This window comes from Ochotona princeps, chromosome 2 (assembly GCF_030435755.1).
Source record: "Ochotona princeps isolate mOchPri1 chromosome 2, mOchPri1.hap1, whole genome shotgun sequence".
Classification (NCBI taxonomy): Eukaryota; Metazoa; Chordata; class Mammalia; order Lagomorpha; family Ochotonidae; genus Ochotona; species Ochotona princeps.
The window spans coordinates 51,224,183-51,238,695 of NC_080833.1; the positions used below are offsets into that span (position 1 = coordinate 51,224,183).

A 14,513-nucleotide genomic window follows, 5' to 3' on the forward strand; every position below is an offset into this window, starting at 1 on the left:
GTCTTTACTCATTAACTCATTTAAGTTGGGGTATTCTTTGGGCCCATAAAGTGCTTATGGATTTCTTTGCTAATTTTAGACCCTGTTCTTGAATCAACTTACTACCCTGCCTTTGTAACTGAAGAAAAGTTTTAAGTCTCACTCAGTAAATTAGTGTAAACATTCACATATTTAATAGTACCTTTAAAATAAGCATTACTACATTTAAAATGGTTCCAAAATGAATCTATAAATGGTAATATAAATTAAGAAATATGACCTTAAAGTAAATAAACTTAACATTAGCTATAATATAAATAATGGCAAATGTATAGTGTACCTTTGTGTCATTAAAATGTCTTAAAATAAGATAACAGTATGTTACCAGAACAGTAGAAACTATAGCCATGATTCTCAACTTTTAAAAGTCTACATTTGATATCATTTTGGCATTTTTCGGTGATTTGCTTAATGCTGTAATTCCCAGAAGTACATCTTAAGTCATTTTCCAATAGAGCATAACTTCTTTTCAGTTCAATGTTGAATACATGGCTCTTGTCAAATGAATAAAACAAGTTCATTTATTTTAAAGATCCATTTTACGAAGGCTCATTCGACTGAAGGAATCTCTGCGGGGAAAAAATGAGAGGACACAGTTGTGAGAAAACATTTCTACATATGCCATAAAATGTTGACAAACTTTCTTCTCTCCAAGATAACCATTTTTGCCACAGTTCTTCGAAGTTAGATGCCGTTCCCATGTACTCTGCTTTACATGTGTGTGTTTTGGCTTATAAGTTTCTCTACAGATGAGAAACATACTAACTACTTTGGCAAGTTTATTGGTCATTTTTTCATTTGCTCAGTACATACATCAAGTGCTGTGCCAAAACAAAGACTTTAGGATTACTGGGAGATTTCAGGAAAAGGCTTGTGGTTATTAAATGGCCAAGAATGGTGTTTTCTAACTTGTTAAGTCTTAAACCAATAACTGTCTCAGGTCCTTTTTGCACTCTTTTTTTTTTTTTAAAGATTTATTTATTTTATTACAAAGTCAGACATACAGAGAGGAGGAGAGACACAGAGGAAGATCTTCCGTCCGATGATTCACACTCCAAGTGAGCCGCAACGGGTTGGTGCTGCGCCGATCCGAGGCTGGGAACCAGGAACCTCCCCTGGGTCTCCCATGCGGGTGCAGGGTCCCAAAGCACTGGGCCGTCCTCGACTGCCCTCCCAGGCCACAAGCAGGGAGCTGGATGGGAAGTGGAGCTGCTGGGATTAGAACCAGCGTCCATATGGGATCCCGGGCGTTCAAGGCGAGGACTTTAGCCGCTAGGCCACGCCGCCGGGCCCTCCTTTTTTGCACTCTTAAAAATTACTTGAGTCATTAGGTTCCTGCCACACACACAGGAGCGCTCTGGTTGTGGCCACCAACCTCTTGAGGACTGAACCAGTGATTGGAACTTGCTCTCATCTTTCTTCCTGTTTCTCTCAAATAAAAGTGAATTTTGAAAAACTTCTAGGGAGGAAAAACAACGGATCTCAGACATAAAAGTCCGAACTCCAGGAATCATGATGGTTATATAAGGGAACACTGAAGAGTTTGTAGAAAAATAGAATTCAAGAGTTTCACTTTGGTCCAAAAAGTTTGTGAAATCCAGACATTGGAGGGGGTCTTCCAAAAGTTTGTGAAAAATATGTATTAGGAAAAAACTATGGGTTTCAAAATATTTGCACCATAAAAGTTCACCATTTACCCCATTTTTCATGAACTTTTTAAGTATGTTATATTTACCATATTATAATCTTAGAATATCATATTTCATGTAATCTCAGGGAAACTCAGTCATACCCTCAGAGAAGGAGAAAAAGGACAAATAATATAAAAAGACCACAAAAACCTACAAGTTTCTTAGGGATCTGTTCCTACTGGTCCCAGTTCACACTTGAGAACTGTCAGTTTAATATTCCATATTTAGGGGCAGGCATGCTGGTATCCCATGCAAGTGCTGGTTCAAATCCAGGTTGATTGGATTCAGCATCCTGCTAGCATGCCTGCGAAAGTGTCCTAAGTGCTTGGGCCCCTGTATCCACATGGGAGACCAGCAAGAAACTCTGGGCTGCTGGCTTTGGCCTGGGCCAGACTAGCTGTTGTGGCCATTTTGGGGGTGAGTCAGCAAATGGAAGATTTCTCCCTCTAACTGCCTTTCAAATGTTATAAAAAAAATTCCAGATTTATAAGCAAAATTAAAATTTTTATCTTGTAAATATTGAAGAGTGAAGGGGATGGTATTCTTGAAATATCACAAAGTAATTTGCTTTATCCTTAAGTTTCTTATTTTTCCTGCTGTTAAACTATAGGAGAACAAGTAAAAGACCACATTCAGCTTTGGTTTTGCTTTTTGGCACCAAGGAAAAGAGTCTTTAAAATAGAGACTGCTGATTAAGAAAAGTGTTTTTCTAAGTTGCCAAAAAATTGCCTGAAGATATTAAAAACAAATGTTTAAAGGATTGAACTTTATGAAGTAGGTCACAGAGGACAGTAAAGCTCAGGATATAATGTACAGGTAGGTTTCCTGCAGACAGGAAGAAAGCAGCATTTCTGGGAAAGCATTGAGGACCAGAGGGAACTGAACAGGTGAAGACACCTGCTTGACCAGCCAGTATCCAGTCCCCTCACCTTCTGTGCCTTCATCTGGAGGGGACAAGCCAGCAATGGAGCCAACAAGGAGGAACAGAGTGCAGAAAGAGGAAACCACAAGTTGGGGAGGGAGGCCAGCAAGCTGTTTCCTGCTGGAAATTGAGTGGGAACCTCCTTTGAGGTGGTCCCCCGTCAGTGTCGGACGCTGGAAATGGTATGTTTTGTCAGGGGAAGTCTTCTGGTCTCCGTCCGTTCCTGAGGAGGGGCAGAGGATCTACATCCTCTCTGAGGAGGTGAAGGTCACAACAGGCACTTAGGAGCCTTTTTTTTTTTTTTGCATGAACATGATTTTCACAGGTCTATAGGTAAATATTAGGCCACGGAAGAACAGGGACTTATTTCCCAGATGGATTAAATAGTTTCTCTTTCTACTGCAGTAACAACTGTCAATGCAACCACGTTGTTTTTATGCAGACTACTTCACTGGTGTTCTAGGTATACATCAGATAATTGGAATTTAAAAGCTTTATTAGCAAAGGATAGTAAAGTCACTGTCACAGTAGTTCAACTGCATACAAATCTGTCCTAAGACCTCACTGGTAATTCCACCTTTGCAGTGCAAGCATTTTATCTGCTACACAAAACTAAACCAGCTGCTCAGCTACAACTGGTTCTCGCGGATGAAAAATCTAAGTTCCACTGCTAATCTCAACACTTAAAATAGAGAAAAACATGGAAACCAACGGTACTCAGTGACGGATCTGCTTTTACACATGCTTAGATCTTTCTGAATGCTATTTACTATCAAGGCCAAGGGGAATAAGTGCTTGGTTCCTAAAACGTTAGAGAGTCCTCACGAAAATACTAAAAAGTGTGACAGGACTTTTAAAAGCAATAGTTACGGAAGGCCAGATTTAACGTGTGGTGTCCTCGTTAGTATGAGTGCTTAACACAATTAGATTCCCAAACTGAGTGACCCTCAGATGGATTAATGTATAGGTGATAAAAAGCTTACACTAGTTAAACTTAGATCTAAGGGGAGATAATATATGAAACCCATACATAAACAATTATATAGTATGAAATCAAGTAAATTTAATTTTTTAAAAAGCTTCAAGGTAAGGGGCACAGGAAGTAACCATACCTGTGGCAAGTGACAGGTAACACTGCCTTGTACAACTGAGGGATCTTCCTGTTTACCAGTGGCTGCAGAGCTTCTTTAAGGCGATGATAATTTCTCTCCAGTTCTCTTTGATACTCCTTCTGATCTGGCCCAATTAAGCTCTTATTTTTTCTTAAGGCATCTTCACACCTAGGGGGGACAATTATGCAACAGAATGATTTCTTCTGACCGTGTGTGGGCTTACTCACACAACACATGCATATACACATTTACCATGTAAGGATGTTGAGATTCTCAGTTTACTGTTAAATAATTATTTGTTTTAGGTTTAAGGCAGGAACAGATAATTAACTGAATTTTTTTCTTTTTTAAAAGTTTTATTCATCTGAAAAGTGGTGGGAAGCTTGGGAAGTCACTGTTTTACATCCTCACTGGGATGTACCCATACTTACTGTGTGATACCAATGAAATTTGGAATAGTGCTTTGTGTTCAGATGTTTCTTCTTTTTTTTTTTAAAGGAATAGAAGTGCCACTGTTCCATCTCTAAGCTTCTGATTTTTTTTTTTAAGATTTATTTATTTTTTTTTATTACAAAGTCAGATATACAGAGAGGAGGAGAGACAGAGAGGAAGATCTTCCATCCGATGATTCACTCCCCAAGTGAGCCGCAACGGCCGGTTCTGTGCTGATCCGAAGCCAGGAACCAGGAACCTCCTCCAGGTCTCCCACGCGGGTGCAGGGTCCCAAGGCTTTGGGCCGTCCTCGACTACTTTCCCAGGCCACAAGCAGGGAGCTGGATGGGAAGTGGAGCTGCCGGGATTAGAACTGGCGCCCATATGGGATCCTGGGGCATTCAAGGTGAGGACTTTAGCCGCTAGGCCACACCGCTGGGCCCTCAAATGTTTCTTAAATGAACAAATCTTGGTGAAGATTCTTTATCCAAGTTATTCAAATATTTTTTTAAAAAATCTTGACCCCCAACAGACAAAGAAAATATATATTTTTTAAAACAGTATGCAAAGGCTGGCATTATGGTACAGCAAATTAATCTCATTTGGGATGCCTGCATCCAGTACTGGAGCGCCAGTTCAAGTCTCAGCTACTCCAATTCCAATTCAGCTTCCTGCTAATGGAACTGGGAAGCAGCACCTGATAGCTCAAGTGCTTGAATCCTTGCCACCTACAAGGGAGACCGAGATGGAGTTCCTGGTTCTTGCTTTGGTGTTTGCTATCCAGGGAAGTTGCAGCCATTTGGAAAGAAGCAGTGGATGAAAGATCTCTCTTCCTTGTACACACACACACACACACACAAACACACAGTATGCAGCTAATCGGATGTTTAGTGGGAAATGGACAGCCTTAAATGCTTATGTCAGAAAAGAGTTAAAGTTGAAAAGCAAGTAACATAAAGATAATAGTATGAACTATGAATAAAATATTAAAATATGATACAGTATTAACAATGTCAAAAAGTTAGTTCTTTGAAAAAACTAGAAAAATAGACTATACTCTGACAAGATTAAACCAATTAAAATATCCTTGATTAGGGCCCAGCGCTGTGGCCTAGCGGCTAAAGTCCTCTCCTTGAATGAGCCAGGATCCCATATGGTCACAGGTTCTAATCCTGGCAGCTCCACTTCCCATCCAGCTCCCTGCCTGTGGCCTGGGAAAGCAGTTGAGGATGGCCTAAAGCCTTGGAACCCTACACCATGTGGGAGACCTGGCTCCTGGCTTTGGATTGGCACAGCACCGGCCGTTACGATCACTTGGGGAGTAAATCATCGGAAGGAATGCATTCCTCTGTGTCTTTCCTCCTCTCTGTGTATATCTGACTTCGCAAGAAAAATAAAGCTTTTTGAAAATATTTTATATTTACTAAACAAATACTATGTGCCGAGTATTAGCCTGGAATATTTCCTTTGTGTAGAAGAGTTAACAAGACTGCTATCCTTAGAAAGGCTGGATTACAGTTTTGGTCTTTGGTCAGTGCCTGGGAATTTGGAATTGGAGAAGGTTTTCATGATTCCCAAAACAAAAAACTGGCTCACTACATCCACACTGTATAAAAGCACCATGGCTCCTGCTAAATACATTCTTCTCTTCCAGGGGCTTGGTGCTTTGATGAATGACAGGGAGAATGTGCCTATGGAACCAGTCTCCAATGAAATAATAATAAACCAATCTTCAAAATAACAACAAAAACCTATGGCATGCAGTCTTACCTAATTAGGTTCTTTGGAAGACAACATTTCACAAAGCTGTCACAATCTATTCCTAAAGGAATTAAGCATATCTCATCTGACTGTTCTAGCAGAAGACCCTTAGAAGCCTGCAGTTAAGGACTGGTCTATGGTGCAGTAGGTAACATCATGCAGCAACACTGGCATCCTATATGGGCACTGATTCATGTCCAGGTTGCTCCAGTTCGAACCCAGCTCCCTGCTAATGGCCAGGGAAAAGCAGCTGGAGATGATCCAAAGGTCGCCCCACACGGGAGCTCCTGGCTTCAGCCTGGCCAGTGATGGAAACAGTGCATAGAAGATCTCTTCCTTGTCTAGTTCTCTACTCTGATTTTCAAAATACATAAGTAAGTCTTAAAAGCAGCCTGCTACTGGTTTCCTCCAGACTTAAGCCCAGGCACCTTTGCCCCTGTATCCTCTCGGAACAACACTGAAAGGACCATGTGTAGCGCATGCTGAGTCCTGTTGAGTCCTCCGAAGCAATCAGTGAAACGGGGACAGTCTGGAGGCCCCTGTTCACTTGCACAATCTCCCCATGGAAGGCAGATGGTCTTATCCTTACTTTATGAATTAGAAAACTGAGGACTAGAGGGACTAAGTGACATGGAAGAAAACAAAGATGATTTGAACACAAATTTTTGCTTCCAAGGTCACTGCTTGGAAGTTTACTGAGAGAAGGAAGGTAGAAACTCACATACTAAAGGGTCAAAATAAGTCAGAACCTTCAGGTTAATTAACTTCATAATATTGTCAAGTGAAAAAAACACAACTCCCCAAATCTTGCACGTTTAGGTCTTTAAAACAAGAAAGATATCGCATTATAAAACACGATAGTGACAGGGTAATGAAAAATACTATTAAAGAATATTCAATTCGCCATAAACTATTTCTCATGGTAAATCATTTCCTTGTACTTTGTCTTCTCAACAGTTCCTTACAGTCCTTACGGCACAATGTGATAGCACACATCCTCACTTTGAACATCTTTATCAGTCTTGGATACCTTTTGGTAAAATCTTTAAAGCAGAGCCGCAGTTTGTTATGATGTCTGAACAGCTTTGGGTCACTGGGTATCTCAGATAAGAAAACCTGGGCAACTTCCAAAGGTCCCTGTAAAATAAGGAAATAAAACAAGATTGTTTGCCTTCTGAAAACTCACAGAGGCAGAATATGCCTGATTTTTGTTTAAAGTGCAGGTACGGCTGCCTGTGAGCGTGACACATCACCTGCCTACACCTGTGTTGGACCTCTCTGAAGAAGACTGCTTCAGTCTCCTAATTTCATATTTACATTCTTGCTTGCTGCAATTAACTTGGTCACTTTCTAACATCCTTCAAGCTCAAGGACTGGTGTGTTCATTGTCACAGTTTGCTTTGCTCCCTATATTCTTTTAATTTATTCTAGATGCAGAAGTTGTCAGGCTACTGTACCTGCCAATTTACTGGGCTTGATGTTGCCAAAACAGCTCCCACAGTGTTTCCAAGATGCGCCTAACAAGGCTAAGGGAGATGAGCTTTTTGGAGTTACATAGAAAGGAGGTAAAGCTTCAATATCACATGTATTTTCAGTGAGCAAATTCATAAGGCATTTCAGTTTTGGTAGATCATTTTTTGGGTTTGCTCCTTTCACCTAAAAATAGTTTAGAGTTATGACATGAACCCTTAGTTGAAGCCTTTCTGGATTTTCCTTTACCTTGGAAGATTCCTTAAAAATTGGGGCCATGCCTAAAATCATCAGGAAAAAACCCCAGGGAATTAAGTGTATGAAAATAAGGGGAACAGCTCCAATCTATATTTGACAAAACAGAAACAATACTGTGTATACATATATTACTAAAAAATTCAAAATGATTCCACAGCATCTATTTAAGCCTCTGAAGTTACTGTCAAGATCTGCAGAAGGTAGTATGAAGGAAAATCAAGGTAAGAGAGCTTCACACATATGTATATAACTTTGAAAACGAAATCCTCCATTTTAGATCAAGCTTGCTAAAAGAAAGGCTATTTTAAATGACTCAATTCCTTCTTAATACAGTGTATAAGATTTGATAGGCAGAAAACATAGGTAGTAGAGAAGGCTGGCATGAAATCCTTACACGTGAGACTATATTGGACATTGGGTTTTCAACTTGCCTTTACTGATACTTGGTTGACTTTCACAATCACATCTAACATCTTCGTTTCACTTGATTTAGTGTCTGTTTTTGATCTTTATAAAATGCAATGAAGTTATTCACAGTCCTACTTAGAACTTCAGTCGCACAGTGCTGCCCAGAAAGCACTAACCTGGTTCACTGTTGTGCCCACAGATCCCTGGAGTACCATCTGTAGCATTTTGGGGTCTGCTGGGTCTTGATGTGTAGCAAATGCCAATTCCTGTGTCTTTTTCTGCATGTCCTCAATAGCAACTTCAATCGGTGTTAAGATGATCTGAGTAAAACAGTATCTATTAGGTCAGTGAGCTGATTAAAAATTACTTAATTAGCTTTATATGCAATCAATTAAAATTAGAGGGATGGGAATTTGGTGCAGAGGCTGAATGCCACTTGAGATGCCAGCACACCATGTTCAAGTGCCTGGGTGACAGTTCTGGCCTCACCCCTCATGGTGGCTGCCTGCTAATGCGTACCCTGCTAATGCAGCAGTGGCTCAAGTATTCTGGGTCCCTTCATCCCACGTGGGAGACCCAGACTGAGTCCCCTGCTATTTGGCTTTGGCCTGATAATATGTATTATAATATGTGTTTGAGGAGTGAATCAGCAAGTAAGAGCTCTCTTTGCTTTTCCACTAAAATAAATGAACTTCAAAGTAAATTGGGAAATTAGAGATCAGTTGTGTGTATTTTAATGTATCAATAAAACTCCAAATCTGGATCCCTACATGAGAAAAAAAAAGACAAAGCATAAAACTGATGGTGAATTAGGAACTCAGAAAACTAAAATTACTCAAAACCTCACAAAATTCTACTATGTTACTATGTGGAAGATGCTGTGTATCTTCTGCCACAAATACATTGCTATCACATGGTCCAAGTGTGTTTCATTAATTCTATTTGCTTATTTGCGAACGTACCTCCTCTTTGTGAGTGACATTGACCCTTGTTTTAATATAAGGAAAAGCATGAGAAGTGGTCAGAATGGTTTTCCGTTTGAATTGCTCGTGAAGTTCTCCATGGGCCCGGCCATCTAAAGTGAACGGTGTACAGTACATGAAACGGCGAAGATTATAATTTTTGTCAAAATATGTGATTCTGTCCTTCATCTCATATGTATCAAAGTATGGCTCCACATAGGTAATCTGAATATATGCCTGATAAAGAAAAAGAAAATCTTTCATTTCCTTACTGCTCAGTCATTACCTTGTTTTACTCAAAATCAAAAAATCAAAGCTAAATATTACCATTGTCCAATCATACCTTGTTAGCATCTAATTTACATTTGTCTACAGGATTAGAATCCTTGATGACTTCAACCACATCCTCACCAAATCTTTCTCCATAAAATCCCTACAAGATAAAAAAATCTTTACATGAAATGAACAGAATTAGTAAATAGAGGTGCCTCTGAGGGACACCCCTAGCAAAATTACAGCATATAACAAGTTCTCTACACACATCAGCAACTACAAAATAAGTGCTTAAGATCACAAAAATTACACTAGTTGATGAATTGTCAGTCTCAGTTCTTATTTGACATTATTCCCATCAATGTTCCTTAACATAAAATACTATCAAAAAAACAAGTTTCTCTAATAAAAATGCATACTTCCATAAAATGTCCTCAAAACCAAATAAAAAGTAAAAAAGAAAACAACTCATTATTTTGGGCAATGGATAGAACTATTTAACAGGAAAAATTAAACCTGAATCTTCAAGGTAATTAATTGTCTGAGCAAGTCAGGGGCACTATCTCGATACTTTTGAAGACTTAAATGGCTCTTGAAAAAGGAAAAGTCCGTTTGATGTCAATTTGAAAGTTAGGCTTAGCTGGATGCGGTGCAGCAGCCTAGTGGCTAAATCCTCACTTTGCATGTGCTAGGATCCCATATGGGCATTGGTTCATATCCTGACTGCTTCACTTCCCTTGCAGCTCTCTGCTTACTGTCTGGGAAAGCAGTTGAGGATGACTCAAAGCTGCATGGGAGACATAGAGGAAGCTTCTGGCTCCTGACTTCAGATTGGCTCAGCTCTGGCTATTGCAGCCACTTTGGGGAGTGAACCAGCAGATGGAAGATCTTTCTCTCTGTCTCTCCTTCACTCTGTAAATCTGACTTTCCAAGAAAAATAAATAAAGCTTTAAAAAAAAGGTAGGCCGAGTAAAATCACCAGTAAGATTTTAACATTCAAGAATTAACATCAGCTGAGAATAAAAACAATTCTAGATTCTGCTTCTCAATTGTTATGCGAGTACAACCCCCCTGGAGAATGTGTAGAATGTAGATTTTAATCCTGAAAGCCTAGGTGGGGTTAGAGTCTGCACTTCACACAATCTCCCAAGGGGTGCCAATGCTTCTGGTCTAGGAACATTTTGAGGAAGAATAGAGAAAGTTTGGAAAGAGTATCTATCACAGTTGGGATACTGCCTGCAACGCTGCCATCCCATATTTGGGCACAGGTTTAAGTCCCAGCTGCTCTGCTTCCAATCCAGCTTCCTGCTAATGCACCTAGGAGCAAAGTTGAAAAAGGCTCAAGCACTGGGAAGACCCAGGATGGCAGGCCAGCTGCCAGCTGCTGCTTGGCCCAGCCCCAAGAGCTGTGGTCACCGGGAGTGAACCAATGCCTGGAAGATTTCTTTTTCCCCTCTTCGTTACAGTGCCTTACAAATAAATAAAAGCTTAAAAAGAAAAAGCAATAATTTATGATACAGATTAAAATCTTTTAAAGGTTAAAGGGATTATAAGAAATATTTTTAAGGTATGATTTCAGGCTTTTAAATTCTAAAGCAATCTCTTAGGAAATGAATTAAATCAAAGAGATTATACAAGTGGACTGTAGGAAGACAAATGACTGGATATCACTTGAACAACTGAGTAGATACCATTTGAATGGGAACACTTGATTGGATATCATTTGAATGGGAATATAATTGGCTAGAAATACAAAACAAAGAGATTTTTAGACAGGGGTGTGGAAACAGTAGATGGGTTTCCTTGAAAGGCTTATGGGATCTATGTAAGCTCTTCAATGCCTCCTCCCTTACCCTATGTGACCCTGGTGCCACTAATAAATGTCAGCTATTGATCATAAGTCAGTAGTCCACATGTGTTATTATTGGCAATGTGCACCAAGTCCATCGCGGCAGGACAGTGAACAGTGGGTCACAAATCTTTTGAAGTTCTGCATTTAGTGCCACTATGCTGCTACTAAATTTCTTCTATGTTTTTCTACAAGCTGTGGAGGAAATTGAGCCCATCCAGGTCTTCTGAGGTCTTGGCCACACCTTCAGGTGGGAGGCACCAACACTGCCCACCCATTTTCTGATTAATTAAGAGACCACCAATGGGGAACATCTTACCTGTAGGTTCCCCGCCCAACAAGGAGGGGTCAAGGAAGGCTTAAAATCCCAAGACCCTTCCTCAAATCTTTGGTGTCTCTCTCTCTCCCTCCCCTTTCGAGAGGCACCCCACCTCCTGGCTTTTCAGAGGTGCTTCCCCTTCCCTGCTCACCTGGTCCCTTCTCAAATAAACTTTTCTGTCTGCAACAGATTCCCGGCTTTTTATTTCTATACTAAGCTGAGGAAAGAACCCACCGGGCATTTCTGGTAACAGAAACCGTATGTTTCTCTGTAAGTCACACTAATAATGAAGCATGTAAGTGTTTTACAAATACATATGCAGGCTACATGAAAAGTCAATCCTATTTTACACTTGCCATAAGATTTGAAGAGGATTATGGTACGATTCAAAAACCCTCTTATCTAATGAAACAGTTTATTTGGCAGGCTCTAGTTTATCGCATTATTAGATCTGATCTGAAACTATCCATTACACAGAAGGCAAATGAAAGAAGGTATTTCATGGATCACGGCAGCATTCACCTCCAATCTGTGAGATATCTCTGCAAGTTTGGTTATCGCAGGTTCCTTGTAAACAAATTCCTGTTCATCCAAATCTCCGAATTTGGTTCCATAAAAACCAACACGAAAATAGGTGCCAAACATCCGCTTACCATCCTAGGTTTAGAAACATGAAGAAACTTTAATATAAAGTCTTTAATATAACATCTTTTTTGCAAAAACTCTTAATTCAGAAGTTTAAGATTTTATTATTATTTTTCAATTAAATAATCATCCTAATAAACAACAGTAAGCAAATGGGGCTCCTAACAAATGTTCAACTCACATATAGCATAGATTTTTCAGAGTGTGTACTAAATTACCACATCCTACTTTTTTTAATCTATAGAAGTAGGACAAATTAACTTACACTCCTAAATATCAGAAAACATTAACTATGATTTAATTGTCCTAATATTAAAGCATACTATATAAAATTAAACTTTAAAACATCACTAACATATTGTAAAATCAGCATTACCCCTCACATAATCACTTCACATATGTTAAGTGAGGTTACGATTTAAGCCAAGTGGAGTAGCTGGCATAGAGCAGACAATTCACAAAAATGTCGACTTCCCCCAGAAGCACTAGAACAAAACTTCTACAATTATCATCCCTGTCCTGATCACAACATTCAGCTGTGGAAGAGTGTGTAACAGTGGACTAGAAAGGGAAAAGACAAATGAGAGAAAGCTCACCATTTTTTGGTTAGTTATTCTAAAACCTCCAAATCTCCCACTGTGTGCATTAACCACACATTACGTGACACTAAGATTACTGTAACTCTTACACAAGCACACCTGAAAACAAATTCTTTCAATGAAGATAAATATTTGGAAGTGATCCATGCAAGTTTAGTAATTCAGATACAAAACTGTTTCAAAAGAATTCTGTGCGTTGGCTCCTACATATAGGACCACATATATATTTTTAAATTCTTACCAATTTTGTTTAAGCCTAAACTAAGTATTACAGATTTTAAAAAAGCAAAATGGGAGAAACTTTGATACTTAATTTACCAATATATTTTTTTAAAGATTTATTTATTTATTACAAAGTCAGATATACAGAGAGGAGGAGAAACAGAGAGGAAGATCTTCTGTCCGATAATTCACTCCCCAAGTGAGCCGCAATGGGCCGGTGCGCGCCAATCCAATGCTGGGAACCAGGAACCTCTTCCGGGTCTCCCACACGGGTGCAGGATCCCAAAGCATTGGGCCGTCCTCAACTGCTTTTGCAGGCCACAAGCAGGGAGCTGGATGGGAAGTGGAGCTGCCGGGATTAGAACCAGCGCCCATATGGAATCCCGCGGCTTTCAAGGCGAGGACTTTAGCCGCTAGGCCACGCTGCTGGGCCCTTACGAATATTTTTAATCAAAAAAATGTATAGTGACTAAAGAGATTCCTTCAATTTTTGTCTAACAGAAATTGTTAAAGAAAGAATGTCTTTGGAACTAAAGAGACTTGAGGACTTAAATACTTTTTTTCACTATTTACTTTAAAGTTTAGTAAACTTAAAAATGAACTGATTTCTATAGCAAATGGAATCTCCTTAGATACATTAGATGAATTCAAAAAAATTCTCATTAAACCATCAGCAAGCCAGTGCTACAACAGCAGTACATTTGACAAAATTAAAGAATGAAGGCATTTAATGGGAAAAAAATGTCATCTGAGAAAATTACTTAAAAATGTATTTATAATTTTTAAAAACATGTCATACTAAACATATACATGAAAATTCTGCAAAAATTTCATGAACAAAAGGAAATTAAAAGATGTTTATTTGGAGAAAAAACTGAATGTTTTAAAAACCCTTGCATGCAAAGATTTTAGAAGTTTTTTTATACCAAAATAAGCTTATCTTTTCATTTTATTTCCACAAAAATTTGGAAGTTTCCTTGTATGCGTACATTTCCATTCTTTAAAAATCACAAAATATTAAATATTGTTAATTCTAGCTATACTCCCTTCATGTTTCCAGTTTTAAATATTTTTCCAATTTGTCAATATTGTGGCTCTTTAAACATCTGAAGACCCAGCTTGCCTTAGCTCGCTGAACTTCCCTGTTCTGTCTATTCTCATGTGACTAGAATGCTTACACTGTTTTATGTTAGTTTTTTACTACCACTTCTGAAATGTAAGATTTCAGAAACAGACATTCAGCTGCTATTGTAATCCTAACAGTGCATATCCCAGTGGGCTCACTTCCTCTCTGCATGTGGACATTGAGCCTTATTAATGTACTTACATATATATGTGTATATATATATATATATTTTCTGATACTGACATTCAAAAAAAAAACCTGAATTTTTTAAAAGTTAGCTACTATTTACCCTAATAGGAAAATAAAACTAACAAGACTTGTTCCTTAAGCATTAAAAAATAGTTCAAATAACTACTAGAATAGAAGAAGGGACCTACGCCATAATAAAAAGCAGTGTCAAAAAAGGAAAGATAATCCTGCTGAAG

General features: G+C 38.9%; 1 protein-coding gene across 4 annotated transcripts in view; it reads right to left on the reverse strand.

The window, feature by feature from the left end:
* Positions 1-542: 542 nt before the first annotated feature.
* DOCK7 (dedicator of cytokinesis 7) overlaps positions 543-14,513 on the reverse strand; it is a 224,280-nt gene continuing 210,309 nt past the window's right edge. For 3 of the 4 annotated variants that reach the window (XM_004588728.4, XM_058657374.1, XM_036494308.2), the window contains 7 exons: positions 12,019-12,144; positions 9,399-9,488; positions 9,056-9,292; positions 8,270-8,413; positions 6,988-7,094; positions 3,765-3,932; positions 543-608 (listed from right to left, as the gene is read on the reverse strand). In XM_004588728.4, the coding sequence (XP_004588785.3) occupies positions 566-608; positions 3,765-3,932; positions 6,988-7,094; positions 8,270-8,413; positions 9,056-9,292; positions 9,399-9,488; positions 12,019-12,144 (915 nt within the window). In that variant the 3' untranslated portion in view covers positions 543-565. Of the gene's footprint in view, positions 609-3,764; positions 3,933-6,987; positions 7,095-8,269; positions 8,414-9,055; positions 9,293-9,398; positions 9,489-12,018; positions 12,154-14,513 lie in introns of all 4 variants that reach the window. The other variant, XM_036494309.2, reaches the window with a different exon arrangement.